We start from the raw sequence: 24,704 nt of genomic DNA on the forward strand, positions 1-24,704 counted from the left end.
ACACAATCAAAATGGTTTCTTCTGTTATTTATTCATAATAGTCTATATCTTTTGATAAAATACACTTTGTTTACAAGTGCTGATTACTATATTACATTCACCTGGAGTTTAAATGGAGACAAAATGACACGGACATAAAGAAATTCACCTTTGTGACAAACGTGACATTTTAAAACATTTCTGATTGCCCATGACACTTTTCCCAGCCAATTCAATGGACTACTCTTCTAAATGCACACACACAACACATATCTTTTACAAGTCAATGATCAGAGAGGAAAGACAATGGGGAGTGCTGCCTGGATCACGTTTTAACCCTCACAAACATAGAAGATGTCAGCTGCCTTTTGGGGTTGTGATTGGATGTTTTTTTTTTGCAGTTAAATCCAGTCCCCAGCACAATGTCCATATGAGAATATAGTTTCATAAAATCACAGACATTCAACCAAGAAAGACCTATCAATTTATGGGGGATAAATTAAATCTGATGTTTACACAACCAAACATTGGTATAACAGTTTTTAGTTTCAGTCAATGTCTATGCTAAATATATGAGAAACCCGTGAGATTCTACCACTACTTGGCCTAAATGCATTTTCCACATCAAATAATTTCCCACAAATACAACAAATAAAAGTGGACCTGGATTAATCCACTGACCTACAAATGTTGTCTTAAAAACATATCTTTTTGTCTTCATAATGACACAAACTCCCCAAATTTATCAAAAGAGCAGACAGCTTAAGGGATACAAATATTAGATAACACCTCTATGGAAAAATAGACCAACGGATCCATTGAAAAACCTGGGCCATACAGAATCAGATACCTGGGCAATTTGAATTACAAAAGTAGTTATTCTATGTATGGTGGTCTGTCCAGTCTAAACAAAATCATAGGAAAAACGGACAGCCAATATATTATTATAGTAAATACCCTGTTGATTTCAAAAACAATTAGCAAATAGATTTTTATATTAAAATATATTAATTAAAATATATTACTTTGATTAACTAGTCAGACATCAAAAACAAGATCTGATTATTTTGTTTTCTTAAGGTGACTTTGGCATATTACCATGGAAATAATTGCTATAAAACATAGGTCTACTTTGCACCTCTAGGAGATTTCAAAATATTATTGATACATTTTCATTTGCAATCAGCATGCACACCCACAAAAACTGCTGAGGTAACACTTTACAATATCCTTATTCCAGCATATTGTGTTTTACTATGTGGCAAAGTAAGCATCCATTAATACTGCGATAACACTTCATGAAAATCTATCTAGTGCATAATGTACTTACAAGGCTGTAACAACACAATGCAAATACAAAGTATACAAACATAATTGTTTCTAGTTGCATTGTGTTGGTTCACCTTGTACAGTGAGCACATTATATATTAGCTAAAATTTCATTAAGTAATTACACAGTATTATTACGTGCTTACAATACTTCATCATAATACGGAGGCTAATACTCTGGAATAAGGCCATTTTAAAGTCAAGTGTTACGCCTGCCTGTTAATCGGTGTCATATTGTACCTCCAAATCATTTTGTATAACTGAAGCATGCTATGCTGAATCATTCTATGATAAAGCATTTAGCGTTTTATCACAACTTACTGTTCTTCTATTTTCTTTCCACAGTAAAAATTGCTTTGTCATAAACAGTTGGATATGCTCAAGCAAGGTGTGCTACATGAATAAAATAAAATACAATGAATTTCTACATCTAGGCATATAAATGAGCAAATATTTACAGTGAAAGAAAAAAAAACCAGAACGATTATCTTCTTTTTCCTCCCTTACCTTGAGTGTTTTTTTACTGTTTGTCACTGCTGATATTTACTCTAGCTATACAGACATAAAAGGATGATTAGATCCACATCAAGGGAGACAATATCTACAAGTCTAGGCTTTTTGAGGAGGAAATGTAGGCTCACACAGTAGGAACTGACTGATTTAGAGCATGACCTTGGCCTGAAATGGAAAAGATCTCGACTTGCTCTCCTCACAGGGAATATATAGGTATTTTTATATATAAATGATTCTTTCTTTCCCTATGTTTAAACACCAACACAAGTGCTGTACATTGTTACTACCATATACCCAGGTGGATTTTCAAGTGCTTCGCCCTGTAGCTGTTAGTAAAAACAAGGTGATGTGCAATCCTCATGTTTTTTTTTATAAAGTATCATTCAAAATTCCTTTTTATATTCTTTCTGAAAGTATACATTTTCTTTCTAGTTCTGAAATCTGAGTGTGTTCAGTATGAAATGTACAGTTTTATATAAAATAGTTACTGTAAGTTGCACTTCCCTGCCACACGTGCATAAATGCCAAATAGGAGGTACTCTACAACTGATGATTATCATTAGCGCCCTTTTTTGCCTTTAAACCATAACAGCTTAGGCCCCCAATAAAAAGTGTCAGTCTAAAACACAACAACACAGTCATTATGTTCTACAAAAATATCAACATTCATTTTTTTCCCTCCTTTTTTTAAAAACTACACATATATCTTTAAAAAAATATATCACACTAACCCTAGCCAAGTGCAAAACATTGCCAGATTTTACATTTGTCACATATCTGAAAGACTAGTGATTTGAATCAAACTGATTGACGTTACTACCAAAATTGCACAAAACAAACAACTTTTCTTAGATGTTGGTGAAACAATAGATCATCCAGTGTAAATCCTCGGCTTTCCAATAGCAACCGCATGCTGGCTGCTTTGGCTGGAGCATGGCTAATGTGCTTCACCCCAGTAACTGATTTTGTATTGATTCTGAATGACCTGGTTCTGCTTTGTGCCTTGATGCAATACAAACCAAACAAACCACGGTATCTGCTAATTATTATTGTTACGTTCATATCATCGTACCACTAAACACGAGACACAGAGTTTTGAGGGGCCGATGCAGTCATCGTGGCAAAAGGCTCCGCATCCCTTGCACATGATCATTGCCTTCAGACGGCAGTAGCATTTAGACTGGACATCCTCCATGCCGGAGCCCTCCATGAACGACTGTTCTGGCGACGGCTCACCCTGGTTACCGTGGTCTAATGAATGACCAGCAGGTATGGTGGTGACAGTCACTGAGAAAGACATGACGCTCCCGTGGACGCCGCCGCCGTCAGCCTCGGACAGGGATGTGGAGGAGGCAGTGCCTGCAGCGCTGTGGTTCAAAGTGTGAGGTACAGACATGCTGATAGTGCCACCGTAGCACGACCCTACCACGGGCTCCTGATTATCGAGCGTTCTCTGGGTTTGAAAGGCAGGCGGCCGCTGGTGACTGGGGTCCATTCCCACGTGGGGCGACGTAAGATATGGCTCGGAATTTCCTTGATTACTATTGCAGAGTTCGAGGTGCCTTCGGTGTGACTGAGGAAAGGGGCTGGTGTCTTTGGCTCTTGCAGTGGCGCTGTTGTTGTCGGCACCGGTTGCACTATCCTCTGATCCTACAGAAAGAGGCTCAGTCTTTACCTTGGAGCAATCCTGAAAGCTCACTGCTTCATCAGACTTTGTTATGGAGTATCCCTGCTGCTCCATTTTAACCCCAGGAGGGGGAGAGAGAAGTTTCCTGGCTGGTTCCACTTCTTTAGCACCCTCTTCTCCTTCTGTGTTTTCCCTCTTTAAGTTGGACACAGAGGTGTTTGGGATGGCAGACTGGTGCAATCTCTTGCTGCTCTCTGACCCTCGGCCGTATGTAGACACATTGAGCAGGTAATGCCCTGTCATGGCGGGCCTGGGCATCCTCTTACGGCCCAGGAAACCCACAGAAAACCTGGGCCGGTCCTGACGCTCCTCTGCGTGCCCCAGTTGATGGGCTGCGTACTGGAGGGTCTGAGGCCCAATACCCCCGTAAGGCTGGCTCTGTTGGGATTTCCTCTGCATCAGAGCCTGCAGGATCTGCTCCTGAGTCTCTTTATCAGGCAGCTCCCTGTGATGTCTTGCGTATTCTGAGAAAACACCAGCTCGTCCTACTATGGTGAGCTGGGTGGAAATCTGTTTATCAGATCTGTGCTCATCGACACCACCAGTGGCTGAGTGTAATGCCTTCCCCTTATTACCAGAGGGTAAGCCTGCCATCTTCACTTCCACCTTGGCCAATGGCTTTGGGAGGATCTGCTCCAAGGGAACCTCTTTGCCCTGCAGAAGTTGAGTGACAAGTGGGTTGTTTGCAGGGATACAGGAGCTGGTCCTGGTTGTTGATCCAACAGATGAGGGGATTTCCTGTCCCTTCATACCATGCGCAGATAAGGGGGTGGGCTGTGCTGACAAATCTGAAGTCTTTTGAATGCTGTGGGGACCTGCACTCACAATACCAGTAGAATGACCTCTCTGTTTGTCATCAACTCTGAAGTTAGAGGTTTGAAATTGATTTGGGTTTAGCTGACCGAAGGAGTCCAATGGGCGAAAAGGAGGTGTGCTGGTCTGACTGCTGCTGGTGGTGGCTGGTAGCCTAGTGGGTGGCTGTGGGGATGTTGGGCTGGGGCTGGGCGACGGCTGCGTCTGCTCACCACTGCCTCCCCCCGGCCCTGGGCCTGGTACTGCTCCCTTAGATGCAGATGTCACTGCAGCTGCAGCCGCCGCTGCTCGCTGCGCTCGAGCAAGCTGAGCTTTGGCTTTGATGTCAGCCAGAGTGCGAGCACCAGTCCGGCCTGGACTGCTGAGGGGGGCAGGCAGGGGCGTCCTGGGTGACACCTGGCTTGGTGACACAGGGACGGAAAGAATTCGTGACACTGGAATCTGAAAAGTAAAAAGAAAGTGATATTATAGACATGTTTATAAACATGCATGTATAACTGAAAAGCAAAACATCCATAATACATTTTCAATTTCAAAGCATACATCTATCCCTACCTTGAGTGGTGGAACTCTCTGATTAGTTGCTGGAGTCGGTGTAGCAGGGCTTGACATGGATGATGCTGGAGGAGATACGGAGGAGACTGAAGATACTGAGGAAACTGAGGACATACGGGGCCTTTTCTCAGGTGTTAGTTCACCCTCCAGCTCACTGGGAAACTTCCTTTTCAGTGACTCTGTGGAGCCAGCAGGCTCAGGGATGACTGACACAACCTCTTCACTCTCCTCAGCGGGCTTATCCACAGACAGCGGCTGATCTTCTTTTAACCCAGAACTGGCCTTTGGTGGAGGGTTCTTCTTGACAGGGGAGTGGGGGAGTTCGATTTTCTCCTCCTTCACTTCCTCTTTATGCTCCTTTTCAGGTGGAGTAACTGCTGTGCTCCTTTCAATCCGTCTCTCAACCACAGGCGCTGTCACTGTAGGCGTTGGCCCAGACTGCGTAGTTCTGTTCAGCTTGCGATCCTCAGCATACTGCGAGCGCCTAGTCTTCATGGGCTCCGTGGTGGGGACTAACTCTTTTTGAGCAGGCTGTGCCTTTGGAGGCTCCTGTGATGGTGGCGGTATTGGCTTCATGTCTCTAGCAGCGGTAGCAGCAGCAGTCTGGCTGCTGTCCTTGGTGCCCTTGGGATCCTCTGGTACTTGAGCAGCAGGTCCTGTCTGGTGAGGGGGGGACTGGGGCCTGGCAGGCTCCTGATTCAGATCAGCCTCTGTCAGCTCTTTAGATTCCTCATAGCTGAGCCCAGAACTACACACAGGGAAAGAAGAGGGAGAGAGGGAGAGAGAAAGAGAGACAAAGAAGAGAGAAATCCACAAATGAAATGTTTTCCTGAGCAGTAACACAGAGATGGACACAACACTGATAAAAGCACAGATTAAAAAGGTACCTGTTGGGAATAAACGTAATAAAGTTGGGCTTGAACAGTGTAACAATCACTCAAATCAGATTGAAATGACATTTGATTACCAATATTCTTGTGAAGAAAGCATAAAAAAAAAAAACATATTACACGTGTAATTTTTGTTTTTAATTTTTTTTTAATTTAAGTTACTCAGAGCCCCTACATTTGACAGGCAGTGTTCACTTTAGGCATAGTGATTTGTTGTCATGAGTGTTTCGATTTGAGTTGTTCATACATCATACCAACTACTGACAATTTATTAGCTGAATTCCAATGAATGAATGAATGAATGAATGAATGAATGAAGCTAAATTCATACAATTTTATGTATGACAAATAAATATTCTGCACCTGCAGTGCCAGAAAGGGAGCAAAATGTTCCCCTACAGTTTATGAGTGACATTATATCATATACACCAGTATGAAACAGCAAAGTTGCCTGTCTTTTGAATTAATATATTATTTTCCAATTTGATTTTAACATGTAGTAATAGTTCCAATACATTATTATAATGAAGCACAACCTACTTTTCACCATAGTAGTTTTCAAAGAAGGCCTCCTTCCAGTGCTCCACTTTCTTTTCCTTCTCAATTTCTTGTCGCATTCTTAGCTGCAACTCAGGAGTGAATTCACCTGGAAAGAAAAAGAAATAAGTAGCAACAAGCAGTGGAAAAATTTTCTTTTTCTATTTAGCCACATTGATCCTTTGTGATGGAATGTTTTTTATATTGAACTGAATTCTGTTATTTCCTGTTGGAAGCAGTGGCACTGACCCTCAGCCAGTCTCTCCTTCCATGACTGTGCTGCTGATGTGAAAAACTCGTTGTTCAAGGCAGAACTGGTGACCTTCAGAAGGCCATCCATGCAAGCCTGGGGAGAGGAGGGGCAGCATTATGATCATTATCATGACAACCACCATCACTGGCGACAGCGAATCAAATTAGCAATTAAAGACTAACTTTTGCTTCTCATGCATGATGTGCAATTGAACATCTAAGATCAGTGAATGGACACAAATGCATCTACAGAATTTACCGCACACACAACTTTAGAGTCAAGTTTGCCTTATGTACTGATTCTGAAATGTATATCCATGTGTAGAGATGTTCTTTAATTTTTTTTTAAAAGATCTGAAAATATTTTATGAGATAGTACACAATGGAAATAGACAGGAAAGATGAGAGCAAGGGATTATGTGCAATAAAGTTTGCGTGCTGGAGTGATGACAGAACTACATGGTATGTGTCTTAGCATACTGATCCACCCGGACTACCCTATACACTCTTTACACTGAACAGCAGCTTATGCAAAAGAAGCATAAAAATGCATAATTTTAGAGCCACCTGCTGGTCAACTTCGGGCAGAAGTTTCAGCAGCCTCTGTTGGCAGTCTGGGGGCAGGACAGAGAAGGTGTGCTTGTTGATGATTGCCCGCAGGTTGGTGTTCACCAAAATGGAGTCTGGCGTCTCCACATCTATTTTACACTTGGTACGTTTCAGCTGCCCTGCAATACAGAACAGGAGACGGGTATAAGCCTTGACAGACCCTGGAATGTATCACTCTCTTTAGCTGGCATGCTGCAAAAAAAATGTCCAATTTTCCTTATTAAGATTTTTTACAATTCTGCCAATTAGGTGGGATACTTTCACTTGTTTCATGACAATATCTTGAAATAATGCATATCACTCCACTAGCATCAAGGTAATGTTATTTGATTCAAGAGGCAAATTAACTGTTTTAAGAAAAATACGATTTGAAGACTCATTACTAGATACAAGAATACTCAATTTTAAGACTCAATAGACTTGGACATATTGACTTACGTGCACTGAGACGACCTGACCTCTGGGAAACCTTCCTAGCTCCAGCAGGGTGACACGGGTCAGTTTTGACAGAGGAGGAGGAACTGGAGGAAGAGTTCTGAGGGCTTGCAGGACAGTGATCTGACTCTTTCAGTTCCCATACCGATGCTGCCAATCATAAGAGTCATATTTGAGTGATGATACAATGCCTTTTGTTGTATAATTAAGAAAAACCTGCCCCATATAAAATAGTAAAACAGCTATACTTGGGTAACTGCTAATAAAGCGAATAACTTATTTCCAAAACTGTATGTAACATCATGCAATGAATATTAAGAAAATATATCAGCCTAAAAACTGACTCTGAAGATGACAGCTCAGTTCTATGAGCTAGATGTGTACCAGTTGCGCAAGGCAGGCGTGCCACTACTAATTTCACATTATGTGTCTCAACTTAATAGTTGTCACTTACCAGTCTTTGTAGTAATGTTGTCAGCCATGTCTTTGATGGTCTTCAGAAGCAGTCTGGGACTGGAGGTGGCTGGCATTCCCCCCTGTCTACGCTGGTTTCTCTGCTGCTGCTGCTTCAAGGCCTAAAAACATGCAAAATAGGGAAGGAATAAACAGCCGACAATAAGAAAACAAACTGAGTTTAAGTGTGTAACCCTCTGTTTCCCTGCAACTACTCCCCCAGGCCATTGCTGTAAATAAGAATGTATTCTTGTCAGCTTGCCTGGTTAAATAACAGTTAAAACAATAGTGTTGCAATAAAACATGCATTGCATAACACAAGCACAAATCATCTCCATGTTGTAAATCTGTCAAGAAATCTAGTTTGATCACCTAGCAAACAAAGTCAACAGATTGAGGAAGCAATCCAGAACAGTCCATTAGGTGCCTTTCTTTCTTTTCAGCTTTTTTAAATGTATAAGAAATGGCAGATGGAAAATACACAACCGTCTCTATAATACCTAATACTGTAGCCAAATCGTCATCTTCTAAGGTTTTCTAAGCCCAATAAACCAATACAAATTGGTCTTACAAGGCTGAAAATTCCACACCAGCACAGATGGAGTGAATTACAATCTGTGCAATCAAGTGAAATCTAATTAAATGGAACACAAAAGGCACGAGGCAGCCAATAGGAAAATGTTGAAGGGGTGGATTATGAGAACATTAATAAAACCAGCTATAGGCATTTTCCCCTGACGCCTCATTGTTTTTACGTAATCAGCACAAGATGTTTAACAGACAGGGAAATGGATATAACAAGTATAATGAACGCCTAGTGAAAACACCAGCACTGGTTGTGTGCTTACAGATTTAATGAAAGTCTGGTAAAGTTTGGTGAAATTTACTGAAAACTGTAGCAAAGTATGCAAAATTATAGGAGGTCTTATTTTATTTTTATTTTTTTTATTGATGTTTTTGTGTAAATCTTACAATATAGTACAGTCCTTACATGGTATAAACCATCCACCATCATACAGATTTACATTATTTTTCTTAAAGAAAAACGACATAAAAACAAACCAAAACAAAACGTTTATGCCACTTTGCCACTATCGTCATATCAACTTTGTACTGTATATTTTGTGTCACAATAGAACAAATGAGCAACCAATAAATAAAAATAAAAATACCACGTGATCAGATCCTATACATCACAGTGACCACTTACATTATAAGAAGGATAAAGCTGTATTTAGTTCTTGGTCCTTTCAGTTGTCATCAAAAAGTGACCCTACACCTTGGTCAAAATATCCTCTCTCCCTGCAACTCAGTAAGTCACCCTTTCATATGATGCCATGCGAAACATTAGTTCCATCCATTCATCAAAGGTAATAACAGTGGGTGACTTCCAATGTCTTAATGCAATTCTACATCCTGTTGTCGTGGCCATTCTACACCACAGTCTTTGGTATTTAGACAACCTAATATCTTCTGGTAACAGTCCAAGCAAACACACCGCTGGAGAGTTTCTCATTCAACACTTTACTCAAAAATAATACAATTTTGTCCCACATATACCTTACTTTCTCACATTCATACAACATATGTACTAATGTACCCGTTTCTTTATCACATCTCCAACAGGTGTCACTATTTCTCAATTTAAGTTTTGACAATTTACTGGGAGTCCAGTAGCATCTATTTAAAATTTTAAACAAGATAAGTTGTGACTGTGCTTCCCGAGAGCATTTTAATCTAATAGCCATGTGGTATACATGGCTATTAGGTTCTTCCATGTGTCTTCAGAAATATCTTCACATATGTCGTTTTCCCAACTCAATTTTAAACCTTTCAACTTGGGTGCATGAGCATCTCTAATAAAATCATAAAACCTTGATGCACCCACTCTTCTGTGCCATCTTCTATAAAATAATTCTTGAATTCCAGTTATAAGGTCAGGTGAAGTTTTAATCATTGCCAATATATAATATCTAATCTGCAGGAACCTCCAGAAATTTTTATTATCTAGACTATAATCATTCTTAATTTCCTCAAAAGGTCTTAACCCATCTTCCCCCGCTAAATCCCCCAATACATGGATTCCTGATTTGACCCATTCCTCCCACATGAAGGTCTTCTTATCAATTTTCAGTTTTTTATTGAACCATATGGAGGCTCTTGGTGTGAGATATGGGTTAGCTCTAGTTAATTGATGTGACTGGTTCCAAGTTTCTCTAACAAAAGACAGAAGAGGGTTCTTAAAAGGCACAGCTCTGCCTGATTGTGTTAGGAAAGCTTCTAGAGAAGAGGGGAACACCAATTCTTCCTCAATCCTGACCCAAGCTGGTGCTTGTCCTGCAGAATGATTCTCACTCTCCCACTTTAGTTGGGAGAGTGAGAATGCATAGTGATACCAGTCTAATTTTGGCAGAGATAAACCACCTTTTTCTTTGGCTGCATATAGTTTGGTATGGCTAAACAACGGCCTTTTTCCCACCCACAAAAAATCACTAACTATTTTATTATATAACTTAAGCAACTGAAGCGGGAAAGTTAAAGGAAGCATATATATGAGGTAATTTAACTTGGGAGCTATTATCATTTTCACTAAATTGATCTTACCAAGAAGGGAAATATTCATTTTGGCCCAATTCTGCATTGTAGCTTTAATATGTTCAATTACTGGGGTAAGGAGGTCTTATTTTAACATTCAACATCAAAAGGGATTAGAGATGAAAAACCCGATCAAAATATGTCATTCACAACAACAAACAAAAAACGCCAGCAAGACTTTAGTTGTTGAGACACAGCTGAGTAGGAATCACTTTTTAAAATTGGCATTATATGAATGCCAGACCTTAAACTACATGCACTGAAATATCTGTGTACTTGATATGTGTGTGTGTGTGTGCGTGCCTATACATGCACACAGGGGAGAAGGATGTTGAGGGTTTGTATGGGTGCATGTCAATATGAGGGTGTGGCAGGGATTCATGTTACATTTGAGGCGTGTTTAGGTAAGTGGTGAATATACTATATTTACCCCGCCAGATAATTATATTAATGCATTTCAAAATAAAAAAAAGAAAAAATAGATGAGTACCTGTTTCAAAGCTTTCTTGCTGTGTTTCTGAGAGGGAGAGATGAGCTTACTGGTGGGGACAGAGGGTGACGAGCATCGAGGCTGCGGAGACGAGGGCTGCGACTGCAGCTTGGAGGGAACTAAGAAATACAAAAGCACAAAACAGACGTTACAAAATACACACTCCCGAAGGAGGCATACAGACTTTATCACAACATGCTATTGTTGAGATGAAATTGAAGCCACTAACATGCACAAAGAGGCAGATTGCATTACCTTGCTAAAATATCAGATTATTGAAAAGACCTGAACAACTCAATAGAAAGATAACTCAAAACAACTTCTCTGCTGTCTATTTCCTCATCTCTGGAAGCTTGCAAAGCATCTTTTCCACATACCGTAGCTGTGCCACTTGGTTCTTTTTTGTTGCCGTTTTATTAGCATTTGACTTTGCGGTTCTTTGCATTGATTAGTTCAAAAATAATAGTTATCCTTCCACTCAGCTCTAAGACAGGGTTATTTGCTTGCCAGCTTCTAACTTGTGCACAATGAGGAAGTGGTCACGGGTCACACTGAGAAAATACAGTTTCCTGTTTTAACAGTCACTTAAAATATTCAAGTGGCAGAGAGAAATAATGAGAGCCAGTGAGAGCACAGCCTGAGAAAAACTAAATAATTGGTACTTGACGAAAAGTAAATTTTCTGAAGTTGCACTACAGTCATGCACAATCAGGTGTGCAATTCAAGATAAAGCAGTGATTTCACCCCAAAGACAGACAGATAAAAGAGAAAGAAATGAGAAACTTAATTTCAATCTGTGACGTGACCATCATGTACAGCCTGCTTCTCCACTGACAATCAATGGAAGGCATTGTAGATGCAGAATGTTTGTTTAAAGGAAAAATCCACCCTCAGATACTCTTATACTGTTAGATATCATCAATTTGTGATGTTCAGTGCATTCCAGAGTTATTTTGTGATGGGTTGCTGACTTTTTTTGCCCACAAGCTGCCTCATCTACCTCTACTTCAGTTACTTTTTCTACATTTCCCAGATTGACTTTTGACAACCCCAGAGAACGGGTATGAACTGGTTGCTTTTAATCAAAAGGTGGGTATATGGGCATATAAATATAGCTAGCTAGCCAACTAGTTTGTAAACATTGGGGAGTGTCTATGGATTTCTTCCTGTATGGTTGTTGAACATCAATGCAAAATGGTGAGTCTAGAAAGAAGCCCTTACTTTTTGTGTCTGAGGGACTGACACCAAAACCAGATGTGTACTGTTGATATTTTAGAAAGCTGAAAATTTCCTGCCCTCAAACTCCACTGTAGCTGCACTGGAAATATCTCCACATGACGTCCCACCATCTATGTTTGGCCGGTTATTCTCAGGAATAAGAAAAATACACCACCAAACAACAAAATGGGCCCAGGAATGAAAGGCACATTGCCAATAGCTGTTTTTAACATTGTTTAAGCGTTTTAGGGAAGATTTCTCCCTTAAGCTTTTCTACCATTTTACTTGAATTCCCAAGAAACAACTCTGCCTACATCAGGAACTTACACTGTATTGCAGACCCCTATAAAATCAACTTGGACCCTTCATGAACATATTTCCAACTTGACTTGGATTCTACAGTGGGAGATCACAATTCAGGATGCAAGACTAACTCTGCTTTCTTGTTTATGGCAACACTGAAGGTTCTGGCATGTTATTAAGAAGCTATTAATAGTAATCAGGGTGGGGGAAGTGAGGAGGCAATGCCTTCCCCTCCTGCAATAACTACTGTCAAGGTGCCATTAAGCAAGGCACCCTCTACTGCTCCAGGACAACTGCTCAGCGGCCCACAGTAGAAGACTGTGACTATACTGTGAGGCTCCCAGGTGTGAATGTGTGTAACTGTGTAAGTGTGAGGTAGGGTGTTGCTGAAAATGAGCAAGTGTGATCAGTCAACCTACCCTGGTTACATACAGATTAAAACATGCAAACATAACTGTTCTGGGAAATAGGAAAAACATATTTGAACAATATATTTTAGTGGTATTCACCATTAATTACCTCGCAAATCTGGTCTAATATAGAGGGAGAATACAGTGGATTAGGCAAATAAAGTGAATGTGTGTGTACATTGGTTGCATTTTTTAATCCCTCACTCTAAATAGTAAACAATCTTTTTTTTTGGAATCCGCTATGTAATTATGTTATATAAATACTAAATGAAAATGTAACAAAGCTATTATAAATGGTGATTTGTCATTCCTGAATGAAACACCTCATTAGCTTTTTGCGAAAAATATAGCCAATGATTCTGTCAGTTACGCAGTTATGTACAAACTGTTACTTATGATCCTGTAGGCTGTGCACATTACCTCTCCGCCTCCAGCGTCCTCTCCTGCCCTCCTGAGTGATGGCATTGCTGTTGTTTTCTGAGCTTCGAGAATCAGAGAGATTGTCGCTGCTGTCCTCAGAGCCTTCCTCAGACAGCTCCTTTGCCACATCTGAGATGTCCTTCTACATAAAAAAATAATAGTATATTTATTATCTTTACGCAATACACAATGAGAGGTAGAGTTAAACAGAAAAACACACAATAATTTGTATTATATGTATCAAGGATACAAAAAGTCCCCCACTCATAGAATCTCATTTAAAGCATCAATAATTTTAGATCTATTTAGTTTTTTTGTTAGCCTGTTATGGTGCAAACCGTGTCAAGTTTTTAATATTTCGCTGTCTCCACTGTCATCAGGCTAAAATGATATGAATTACTAACTTTATAATGTTAATAGGGATATGGATATACTGGGTGCATTGCTAGCTTAATTCTACCCATGTGTATCTATAGGTCAAACAAAGTGTGAGAAAAGGATGCTTGTGAATTATCTTTAAAGTGCTTATAGATAGGACAGTATTGTTTTACATTATAATTAGCATATTCACACCTTTGGCCTTGTGGGCAGAGCGGTAAAAGCTGCTTTGTTGTCACACTAACCTTCAATGTGTAGACTCCCATTCTGCCTGGGACTTTGTAGAAGATCCCCTCTTCGCCACGAGAGTTTGTGTGTAGCATTGCATTCAGACATGCCAGCGGCGAGGTTCCACTAGATCATGAGAGAGAAACGCAAATTACACATCTGTTCCCCAATAAAACAGACAGCTGGGAGAGTGATGCAAGAAGGGCAAAGCCTGCTCTGATATCTGGGGGGGGGAAAGCTATCATGCACTGGGAGGAAATCCGTGACTTCAGTTCAGATTCACATCAGTGACGCTGGGAGGCATTTTACTCTATGGTTTGTGAGGAATCAGTTGCATAAAATTGGTTTAGGACTGATCTAAGTACTGCAGCACTCCGGAATCCTCAAATTAGACTGGTCTGACATCAAAATGTCTGTTGCATAAAAATCAAGACTGGTTCATTTTCCGCCATAAAAAGTTAGTCAACCTCTCCCAAAGCAAACTTGAGTTAAGACTGCACAATAATCGCTCAAGAGTCATACAAGAGATGTATCTAGATGTACACAGTGAACTTAAATTTATTTTTGCTAACTTATCATACATTAGGCACAAAGAATAGACACAAAATTACAATGTCTCGAGTTTGACAAGGAACGCAACTTCTGAAATTAATTTTGTCAAGCACACTAGCTAGGCCTACATATATTACTGGTTAAAACCTGCCAGATAATTTGTCGCACTAAATCCACACTGACGAAAATGACATATATTGAACTCGCCTTTCTATAAAGTAAATCTACATTACTGACAGCATCCATGCTTTTAAAATAGTTAAACTGGAAACGTCATTTTTATGCAACAGGTGGATTTTGATGTCTTTAGCAAGTCTGAATAAAATACGGATTTCAGTCCAAGTCATACGGTGTCTTTATGCAACTGAACCAACGACATGTTATTGTTAATAACATGCAAAAGGTAAAACCAAACAAAATGGCATTACAGTGAGTTTGTTAAGGGAAGGGGGGCTAGCTTTTTCTTACCTTCTGGATGAGAACAGTGACAATGAAACAAAAAGAAATGAAACAATTAGAAATTGAGTGAAATAGTCACGACTATGTAAACCAATAAAAGGGAAGTACATGATATGAGCAATCAATAAAAGAAGGAGAAAGCGGTGGTGCTCTCTCATGAAAATATGGCTCCTGTGTGAAGGGCATTTGCTGTGACAAGGCTGCTGCCTCTAAGACACCAGAAGAATAGTTTACCTTATTTCTTTCAGCCTCTCTCTTTGGATCACCTGCAAGATCTCTTTATGGCTCATAGGTGTGTTAGGGTACTTCTCCAAAACCTGAAATTATAACACACAATACAAAAAATACAAAAAATAATACATAATAAAATCTATAACAGGATTTAAATGGGCCACAAAGTTGCAATGACAAAAATGACAACTATTTATTTTCTGTAACTACTGTGTAACTAAACTATACACTACTGTAAACTATTTCTATGGACATAACTGCTCTTATCCATCTAACAAAAACTGCACTTTGCCATGTATCAGCTTAGTTATTCAAATGAGAGTGGGCTTTGGAAAAATATGAAGTGGTCTCTGGGCTTTAGTTTATTTATTCAGTTGATTTAGTAATATAGGCTACTTCAGCTGGAGCCTGGAATTTCACATTTATTGAATCTTTCTGACAAGTGTCCACAACGGTATGGACTGGCATAAGTGCCCAATTCCCTTGTCTGTGTAAATGCAAGGTATGATGCTGTATCAGATGCTTCTTCTTGTATGATGTTAGTCCACTCGGTTCCTACAGGTCAAGTTTAATACGGATTGCTACCAACATCAGTTCTGATGGATCATCTGAGCTATACAACGTTATGGTATTGACCCAAATGCTCATCTAGGATCATATCTGGTTATTAACAAGGCATTGGCATATGGCACATAGCTTTCTAAAAGTTTTTAACCACTAAGTTATCATTTTCACATTATGGGTAAGGGTGCTGTCACTCTGGGTAACACTGACATGACATGAGGAGAGGGGGGTGCAGCATGACAGTGGTCACTTAGATTTGTTTTGTTAATATTAGTTCAAATCAAGACATGCGAGATGTTGAGAGTTGTTGTTGCCTTTATTTTACCCACACTCCGTCTATCAACACATTGCTAGCTTAGCTAATCAGTAAGAAAGGACTTTATCAGAGTCATTATGCCATCCAAGTGTTAGAAAGTAACGTACAGTTGCTTATTTGGGACGATGTGTGAACAAATCAGTCTCTGCATACAGTGAAGCTAAAAAGCACGATTGAACAAGAGACAAGCGCAAAAGCAATAACGTTACGTTTTGTGATTATGTAATACATTGTTGAGAATTTAATTACATGTAACTAATCGTTAGCTTGCTACGCTAGATAGCTAGCTACTATGCTAGCAAGACTCAATACTGTAACGTTACTCCATGGCAAGTAAGAGATCTCGCCCTAACGTTAGCATGCCAGAGATTAGCTTGGTCAGCTAGAATGGAGCTAAGCTAACGTAGAGGAAAGGAGATTAACAAGGATACAACACGTTTCAATGTGTTTTATTTGCAAGTTATATCAAACAAACTTGTTGACGAACTGAGTTGCGTTAGCAGGAGCTAGCGAGCTAACTGGCTAGCACGCAACACTTTGACGTGTTTACTTCACGGTTACTTTAGCCGACTTCATATCGTGACAGACATGTCACCCTCACCGTCTAGACACAACACACACAGGTTTTGGGAACATGTTTGGGTGCACACAACATGAACACATTCAATTATATTTGTGCTCTAAAATGACAGATAACGAAAGCTATGCAGCTAGTGACAGCGGTCTTCCAAATGTCTAACCGTCAACACAGGCCTAGCGCCGTGTACGCAACATTTCGTCTGCACCAGCAGGTCATGAACTCATAAACACAGTTGTACAAGTGGGAGCGTTCAAGGAAAACAACCACAACAAACGGTAGATAAAAAACAGCTATAATACCGTTTTAGCGGCTTCTGCCCACGTCCTCCCCTTCTTTTTCTTCTGTCTCTCCCTCATTGTTGCGGACTTGTGCAGAGTAGTGTTGAATTTGTCTGTTTCAGTTGAAATGTTGCTTTAGTTACCGCGTAAGATCCACTCCGTCTGCCATGTTGGACTTACTGTAAAGAGTGTCATGTGACTCCGAAAGAAACGTCATCTTACTGTATAGCTGTCAAAGTCCTCAGTTTCCCACATATATCAAACTACAATCATGATCACGATGACAAGCGCAGACAGCATCATGACCTTAGGTTTTGGGAAAATACATTAAGCACATGAAGAATCATTTCAATCCGTTTATTCTGATGTGTAAGCAAATGGACTTTGCACAATTTCACAACTATTAGAAAATTAAGGCAGCTAATCAAGATAGCACTGCAAATTTCTTCACATTTTTTGGCTCACAAATAATTTAGCGAGAAAGAGGGAAACTGAAGTAATAAGTAATCAGGCATAGCATATGGACTAAACCAGGTTGGCCCCATCCCCTTCCACTTAAACCCGCACCCATTTGTCAATTTTTTGGCATCATAGTATTGTGATGATTATCTATAGTGTTTAGTTGAGCTTCAGGAATCCAGTGACTACATTGTTTCTATCTTGAAAAAACTAAAAACAAACAAACAAAAAAAACAGTAAAATTCATCTATAAGGACTTAAAAGATCCCCCAAACTACTCATGTTTGGCCTGGTTTTGTGATACCTTAGTGCTTTTAAATCTGGTCACAGCTGACATTTTTTGGCTGTGCTATTCCTCAAGGCCACAGTAAGCCAAGAGACTACATGGTTTAGGCAACAGTAGGCAAAAAAAAAGCGAGCAAACGGGGAAGGGTCACTTTGAAGAGCTCCACTGACCGCTGTATTCATGTGACTAGCATTTGTTGAGAATGAGTGAGGGATGACATGTTTATCTTTCCAATTACACCAAATACATGCTTACTGAATTGATTCTCTATCTTGACTTGAAATCAATTTAAAATCAAGAGATACTGAAACCCAATTTTTGCCCACCCCTTGGCTAATGTTGAGTCCTGTTTGCCACTTGGAGCTGAGGCCGGCCCTGTGCATACAGTAAGTATTCGCACATCTCAAGGGCTTGTCTGAACGGCACCTCCCAGTGGAAGATAGGCAGCAGAGGATGGTCTCTGTCTCTGAGGGTGAGAGCAGCACTGAGATCCTGACGTCAGAGAGCTGGACGAGGAGGACGATGGCACGGATGCTGCTTGCGGTGCCTGATACCTGTGTAAAGACACATTCACGTATTATTAAAGCTGCAATAAGTTCGATTTTTACTGTCCTGTAGCACAAAGTTATAATAATATATCTGTAGGCTTTGAGAGGATTGTTGACTCAATGATTACTTTGCCAGGTGCTGAGATTTCTGGCTTTCAAAACTCACTTTCTGGCCTGTATGTTATGGAAGAAAAACTCCCCATGGTCAATAAAAGTAATAGATTACTTAATGCCCCTTTAAGTGACACCACTGGAGAAACTGGGATTGACCCAACATATAGGTATCAGGGGGATTATGATTCTTAACACTGTGATAATGTTCAGTCAGAGTTATTGCATGTAAAGCAGGAAATCTCAGCATCTGTAATCATGTACGCAGTCTGCATTTTCTCAACTGTTCTCTCACCAGGATCGGGATTTCCTGACCCGTGATGCAGCGGTCCTTTCCCTAATGGGAACATTTACCAGAAGATCCCGCATCGGCCTGGGAGAGAAGGCTCTCTCCAGGTGAGCTCCGTTAAGGTTCAAGGTGAACATGGTTGGTGGAGCCATATCTAACTCCAACAGCATAATATTCTCAGCCTATAAGAAGAACACATGAGAGTAAAGGCAAAGTTACAAAAGCATCTTAGGAACACACGTGCTGACTATCAAATAAAATCAAATCCATTACAAATCTGCCATTTATGCAAAATTAATATTGATGTTAAAATCAGTGGCTTACAGATACAGATATCTATTTTCTATGTTAAACCAAAATCTAAAACTATTTTCTATCATTATCCAAGGTATAAATACTATAGATGTAGTTTTAATTAGTTTTTATCATGTTAGAATTTTTTTTAAATGAGATCCAAAGAATTCAATAAAGGGACAGTATAAAGCATACATTTAATATAATATACATAATATATAGTGTTAAATATGAGGAAGTTGTAATTGCTGTAATAGCTAGTAATAGCTGTAATTAATTTGTATGTACATTATATATGTAAACATACAGCATTTGCTTTACCTCAAAGAAAACTATTATTCTGACCTGGAAATTTAGAAAATGTTACTCCGTTGTACTTTTGCAAACTGTCCTCATGAATATGAAAGCACTGACCTGGTATCTAGATGGGGCCCCTGTTGCCGTGGCAACTGCCATCTGTGCATATTGGCTGATTGGCCTCTTGTATCCCACAACCGAGGAAGGCCTTCTCCTGACCTGAGTGGGTACACTGACATAAAGACATAGGAAAGGAAGGTTTGGATTCTGTTTAATGTAAAAATACCAAGGGGAGTGGACTGTCCGGTCTCCTTTAAAAAAAAGAAATCTGTTTCGTGGAAAGGCAGAATGCATAAATTATCTATAGCATTTCCTACATTTCCCAGTATGCCATTTGACAAGAACTAGAGAATGAGTGTGAACTTGTTGCATTCCGGTGTGGGTTATATGTGTAGGAGGAGAGAGAGCAATAGTGATAGCAGAATGTGAGTTTTTCTAGTTGAGAAGAAGCAATCTTGTGGCTGCACTGCATCATGGATTTCTCCCTGTATTGTTGTTGAACATTTGTACAAAATGTTGAGTCTAGAAAGATATCAAACTAAATTGTAGCTGCGCTGGAAATACCTCAGCGGGACACTGTCTTCATTTGGCCAGAAAAATACACCACCAAACAAAATGGGCCCAGAAATGCAAGGTACATCACCAATGGCCACTGTGTTTAAGTGTTTTGGGGTGGGTTTTTCCTTTAATGCACCACTTACAGTATCTTCTGTCAACACTAGTGAGATCAAATCACTGACCTCTCTGATGGAATGACCGGCAGGAACCTCCACTGATCTTCCTCACTGTCAAAGTGCAGCCTGTTCATAATCTTGTTCTTTTCCTTGGGAGGTATGAAATTCTCAATCAAGAGATATCTGCAACATGCAATAAAAGTACATGTGTCAGTTGAATGTAAATGTAAACAAGTGTAAACGTGAAAATTAAACAAAAATTGGAGATGCTCATCACAGCTGGGGGCATCCTAAACATTCCATTGAGAGCTTTTTAACTGTATCTTGTTGAAGAAGTACAGGTTCTGTACAGTCCAACAGCACATATTTGAATGTGATCAGGATGAGCTCTGACACTCTAATTGATCAGAAGCTGTAATTTCTTCTATGGAGAATAAAGTAACATTAGCAAACATAGCTTATAATATATAACATACATACATAGCAGTACTGCTTTTACAACAAAGTGATTTATTATAAAATGCCACAATGTGTTTCTATGTGTGTGTCTTTTGATGATAAAAAGATTTAGATATATATTGCCATACATCACTGTCCCACAGAAGTCCATGCAAATTAAACCGCTCTAGATAAGAACGTCAGCTAAATGCCTAAAATGTAAAATGTAATGAAGAATGCAGAAGTAAGTTCTCCTGTCGTATAATATAATCTAAATTCATTTGCATATGAGGCTTAGGGGAGCTGAGGGAAAAATTGTTGTGCAAGCTGAGTTAAAAATTGAATTTTCACCATAATACAACTTTTACTTCATTTAATTAAGAACAGAAATGAATCAATAAAGAACAGAAATGATTTGTGGAAAATATTTTTTACGACAACATAATGAAATTTGATAGGATCCAGGTACAGCGGAGGTAAGTGTATCATCCTTTTCTGATAGGAATATTACTCTTGAAGACCTCACCATGGTAAAAATAACAAAGTTAGTTAGCTCTCCATTGTGATCAGAACAAATTATGTTTTCTATGTCGTCTCTGTCTTTCTAAACAAGGACATGTTGAAAACAGAATAGAAGGCCACACGTCTGCAGTGATGATGGGGTCAGAAATGTATGCATGATGTATTGATTTCATTGCACATGAATGATACATTGAGACGAGTAAACAAGACAGGAAATGCACATAGACATGAATAATGGTTAGGGTAATACCAAATCCGGTGTAACATCAAAGGTCACATGCGTGATTATTAATGTGGATACTTACTTGTACTTAAGTTCTCTGGTGAGCTCATTCTGCGTCTGCTCAAGCTCCTGTCTGGTTATGACATGCTCATTAATGACATCTCCAATGTCATCCTTCACGCACTGTAGCTTGGTGTACAACTGTATAAAAGAGAGACACATATTACTTAATCTTGCTGCACTAGGCAAGATTTTTTTTATGTAAAAGTACACCTGTGGCCTAAATCACAAAGTAGGGCTGCAATAGAGAAGAGTGTCCCATCATCCCTACTTGAGATGCCGTAGATTTTCCAGATTTTCCAGATTTTCCCACATGAAATTCTAGTGTCAGGTATGGTTGCTGACGGGAAATCTTCTCCACCCAAAAGAAGTGATGTATCGAAACTTGAAGCATGAAATACAAAACTTTTGCCTCTCTTATCGCCGGGTTGGTAAACACGAGTGTGCTGTGTGCAGTTTACTGATGCTACATTACATGATTTCTGGGTATTAAAGCTCAAACAGTTTTCAAACAGTTACCTCTCGCTGCCATTTGGAGTTTATGTGCAAAGTTACCGAATGCAGCTAATCTTATGATTGAATCATATCATAAGCCACAAACAATTATGGGAATAAACAAATGATCTTCCTTATGTAAATCATTTACATTGTTGTATGCATGTTTAACTGTAAATAACACAACCTGATTAAATAATGGTTACAAGAACTGTGATTGCTCCTGTATACTGGGAGTGGGACGGTGACACATATCGGTGAGTGAGTCATCTTACCTTCTTCAGCTTCTTGGTCTTGAGTTCCACCTCCTGCTGTAGGGAGGAGAACGTCTCTCTCATTTCTAATGTCTCCTCACCCTGCAACATCATCTGCTGCTGGATCTCTCTCTCCCGTCTTATCTGCAAATCACAGGCAGCATTTAGGTTGAGTACAAACAGCACGCCCCTAAAAAGGATGCGTCATGTTCTGAACATGTGTGTGTCTAGTGAGCTTAGGACAACCTACAGTTATGCTACTTTCAGCACATTTCATATTGTTATTAATGTATTTCGTGTTGAAAAGTAACACAAAAGTATGTTTTCCAAAGCTAAACACTAATTTGTTGAAAATAAAAATATGTACAAAGACATCGGCACAAGTTGATAGCAAAACCATTACTTCAACCTATTTTGACTAATACATTATTGTTTGTATATCAGCTATTAATTACTATTGCCACATATATCATGTTTCTATGGCATTTTTTTTTACCTGCACTGCAATCTCTTGTCTCTTCAGCTCCAGCATTTTTTGTTGTTCATTTGTGTGGTCAATTATGTTCTTTCCTCCAACCAACAGTTTGCTCTCCATAGCCTGCAAACAAAGACATGATGCAATACATTATTTATGTGCAATTCTTTTGTTCCACCAGTATCTCATTTATCAGATACTGTACTGTACTGTACCATGATGTCAGTGTACTGTACCTTATATTTCTCAATGATCTTCTCCATAGCCTCTTGGTCCTTTTGCATATCATCCACGTTTTTTTCTTTTTCATCCAGTTGCCTCAACTTCACAATGCTTCCCTGGCTGGCATTGGCATTGATCACAACCTTGGGGCTACCGCCTCCCTCTTTCATGTAATGTTCCACGTCCCGTTCCTCCTCTACAGCCTTCCACACCTCCGTGTCCTTCTCGCTGAAGACCTCCTCCTCCATGCCGGCCATACTTTTACTCAGTCTTTTGCTGTCCCTTCTCCTCCTCCTCCTCTCCTTTGCAAGCATCCCTCGCTCCTCCAGCTGAGCTTTCAGACGGGCGATCTCCTCCTGAAACTCCCTCAGCAGGGCGTCTTTGGGATCCTCATTAATCCGAGGCTTATTCTTTATATTCTTGGCCCTGCTGGCGTACCTCAGTGTTGTCAGGGACTCATCGTGGTGCCTGTCTGATGGTCCCACAGTTGCTATCATGACAGTCTTTGCATTGCCACCCAGGGAGTCCTGGAGCAAGCGGGTGAGTTTAGAGTCTCTGTATGGGACATGGGTGCTCTTCCCATCCACCAAGGCTGAAATGACATTCCCCAGCGCTGAGAGGGACAGGTTGATTTTGGCTGCTTCCTTCAGCCGCTCCCCTTTAGCACCTGTCTTGCTCTGGCGCTCGCTGCCTGCCAGGTCGACCATGTTGAGCTTCCCAACCCGGATGTGGTCTTCACCATCTGCCCCTTCCTCACTGCACTCCACTGTTATCACAAAAATCGCATGAGACCGAGAGCTGCGTTCATTCATGTTAGTGAACCCTACTGACCTAGACTGGTCGCCTATGTGCATCACATGCTCAATCTCTGTGGCATTTTTAGTGACCACTGAAGACAGGCCTTTCACATACACCCCATACTCAGGGTTTTCCTTAAGTTCCAGTTTCTTGTTGTTGTCTTTGCACAAGAGATCTCTGATTTCCTCCTGGTAGATTTCAAGGTATGATGCCCTCACCAGGTACTTCTGATTCTGAGTTCTGGATATCTGCGTGAAAATGTGCTGAAATGAATTTGGTATTACTCCCCTCCTCTCGGGATCGTTTGAAACGCCCTGCATCGTATAGGTTTTACCTGTCCCAGTCTGCCCGTAAGCAAATATAGTCCCGTTGAAGCCTTGCAGCACGGACTCCACAAGAGGTCTCACTGTATCGTCATAAATGTCGCTTTGTTTTGAGTCCCAGTCGTAGACGGAATCAAAGGTAAATGTTTTCATAGGCTCATCAGGTGGCGCTTTCGGTTTCCTAATAGTGATCTGCCCCAGCTTGCCATCAATCTCCAGGATGTTTTCACACTCCGTTATCCCCTCTCTTCTGTTGAACGGCCGGCAGCGGACCACCACCCTCACTGCCTCACAATGTTTGGTTTTAGACATTTTGGTCAAACACAATGAGCTCAATTACCTTCAACACCTTAAATTACCATTTCCTAGGGTGTAACGTTAGCCTAGTCTTGCGCGTCTTTCTTCTCCATACAGGTGCGGCGGCGGCAGGTTTATTCTTGACTTTCTTATGGTGAAAGCAAAGCGGCCACAGTCAGACACACCTCATCTTTTCATCGCCGTGGGCCAGTCTGTCCCGCTTTGATCATCCCGATGAACGCCGTTTCTCCTCCGCCCTGGGCATCCTTCCTTCGGCAGACAAGTGATGACACAACATATAAAGGATGCTGCGAAATGCGCCTCCGCCCGGGGAGAAAAAAAAAAACACCCCATCCACTCCGGCCCAACCCACGTAACCGTCCCGCTGTACACACCCTGCTCTGCGGACAATGGAAATAAGACATGTGACCTGCACAGCGAATTGGATTTGAGCAAATCTTCTCATGGTACAGCCATGGTCTAATTCTGTAATCGGTGATAAATT

The 24,704-nt window shown here is 40.4% G+C and overlaps 2 protein-coding genes across 3 annotated transcripts; both read right to left on the reverse strand.

Moving 5' to 3' along the window:
- Positions 1 to 12: 12 nt before the first annotated feature.
- On the reverse strand, positions 13 to 17,235 carry asxl2 (ASXL transcriptional regulator 2). 2 transcript variants are annotated; one of them, XM_071904003.2, is made up of 12 exons: positions 17,096 to 17,235; positions 15,340 to 15,422; positions 14,112 to 14,220; positions 13,489 to 13,630; positions 11,138 to 11,256; positions 8,054 to 8,174; positions 7,603 to 7,749; positions 7,123 to 7,283; positions 6,553 to 6,649; positions 6,307 to 6,412; positions 4,877 to 5,624; positions 13 to 4,762 (listed from the first exon to the last, which is right to left on the reverse strand). In XM_071904003.2, the coding sequence occupies exons 1-12, from the start codon at positions 17,150 to 17,152 to the stop codon at positions 2,885 to 2,887; spliced, it is 3,768 nt and encodes a 1,255-aa protein (XP_071760104.2). In that variant the 5' UTR covers positions 17,153 to 17,235; the 3' UTR covers positions 13 to 2,884. The 2 variants fall into 2 exon arrangements, with proteins under 2 accessions (XP_071760104.2, XP_071760111.2); XM_071904010.2 differs by lacking the exons at positions 13,489 to 13,630; positions 14,112 to 14,220; positions 15,340 to 15,422; positions 17,096 to 17,235 and adding an exon at positions 11,515 to 11,583.
- Positions 17,236 to 18,222: 987 nt separating this feature from the next.
- On the reverse strand, positions 18,223 to 24,214 carry kif3cb (kinesin family member 3Cb). Its single transcript, XM_071904011.2, has 8 exons — positions 22,796 to 24,214; positions 22,581 to 22,682; positions 22,106 to 22,228; positions 21,358 to 21,476; positions 20,159 to 20,275; positions 19,476 to 19,590; positions 18,774 to 18,949; positions 18,223 to 18,373 (listed from the first exon to the last, which is right to left on the reverse strand). The coding sequence occupies exons 1-8, from the start codon at positions 24,212 to 24,214 to the stop codon at positions 18,223 to 18,225; spliced, it is 2,322 nt and encodes a 773-aa protein (XP_071760112.2).
- Positions 24,215 to 24,704: the final 490 nt, after the last annotated feature.

This window comes from Centroberyx gerrardi, chromosome 17 (assembly GCF_048128805.1).
Source record: "Centroberyx gerrardi isolate f3 chromosome 17, fCenGer3.hap1.cur.20231027, whole genome shotgun sequence".
NCBI lineage: Eukaryota > Metazoa > Chordata > Actinopteri > Beryciformes > Berycidae > Centroberyx > Centroberyx gerrardi.

Bases quoted from the DNA above. Each gene is read 5' to 3' on its own strand.
- asxl2 (XM_071904003.2), bottom strand. From the start codon at position 17,152: ATGAGGGAGAGACAGAAGAAAAAGAAGGGGAGGACGTGGGCAGAAGCC. The intron at 11,257-13,488 runs GTAATGTGCACA...TGTATTTCTTAG, and splicing joins AGGACGCTGGAGGCGGAGAG to TTCCCTCCAAGCTGCAGTCG. The intron at 7,284-7,602 runs GTAAGTCAATAT...TCTGTATTGCAG, and splicing joins GTCAGGTCGTCTCAGTGCAC to GGCAGCTGAAACGTACCAAG.
- kif3cb (XM_071904011.2), bottom strand. From the start codon at position 24,214: ATGTCTAAAACCAAACATTGTGAGGCAGTGAGGGTGGTGGTCCGCTGC. The intron at 22,683-22,795 runs GTACAGTACACT...CTTTGTTTGCAG, and splicing joins AGATCATTGAGAAATATAAG to GCTATGGAGAGCAAACTGTT. The intron at 18,950-19,475 runs GTCAGTGCTTTC...TTCTTCTTATAG, and splicing joins GGGCCCCATCTAGATACCAG to GCTGAGAATATTATGCTGTT.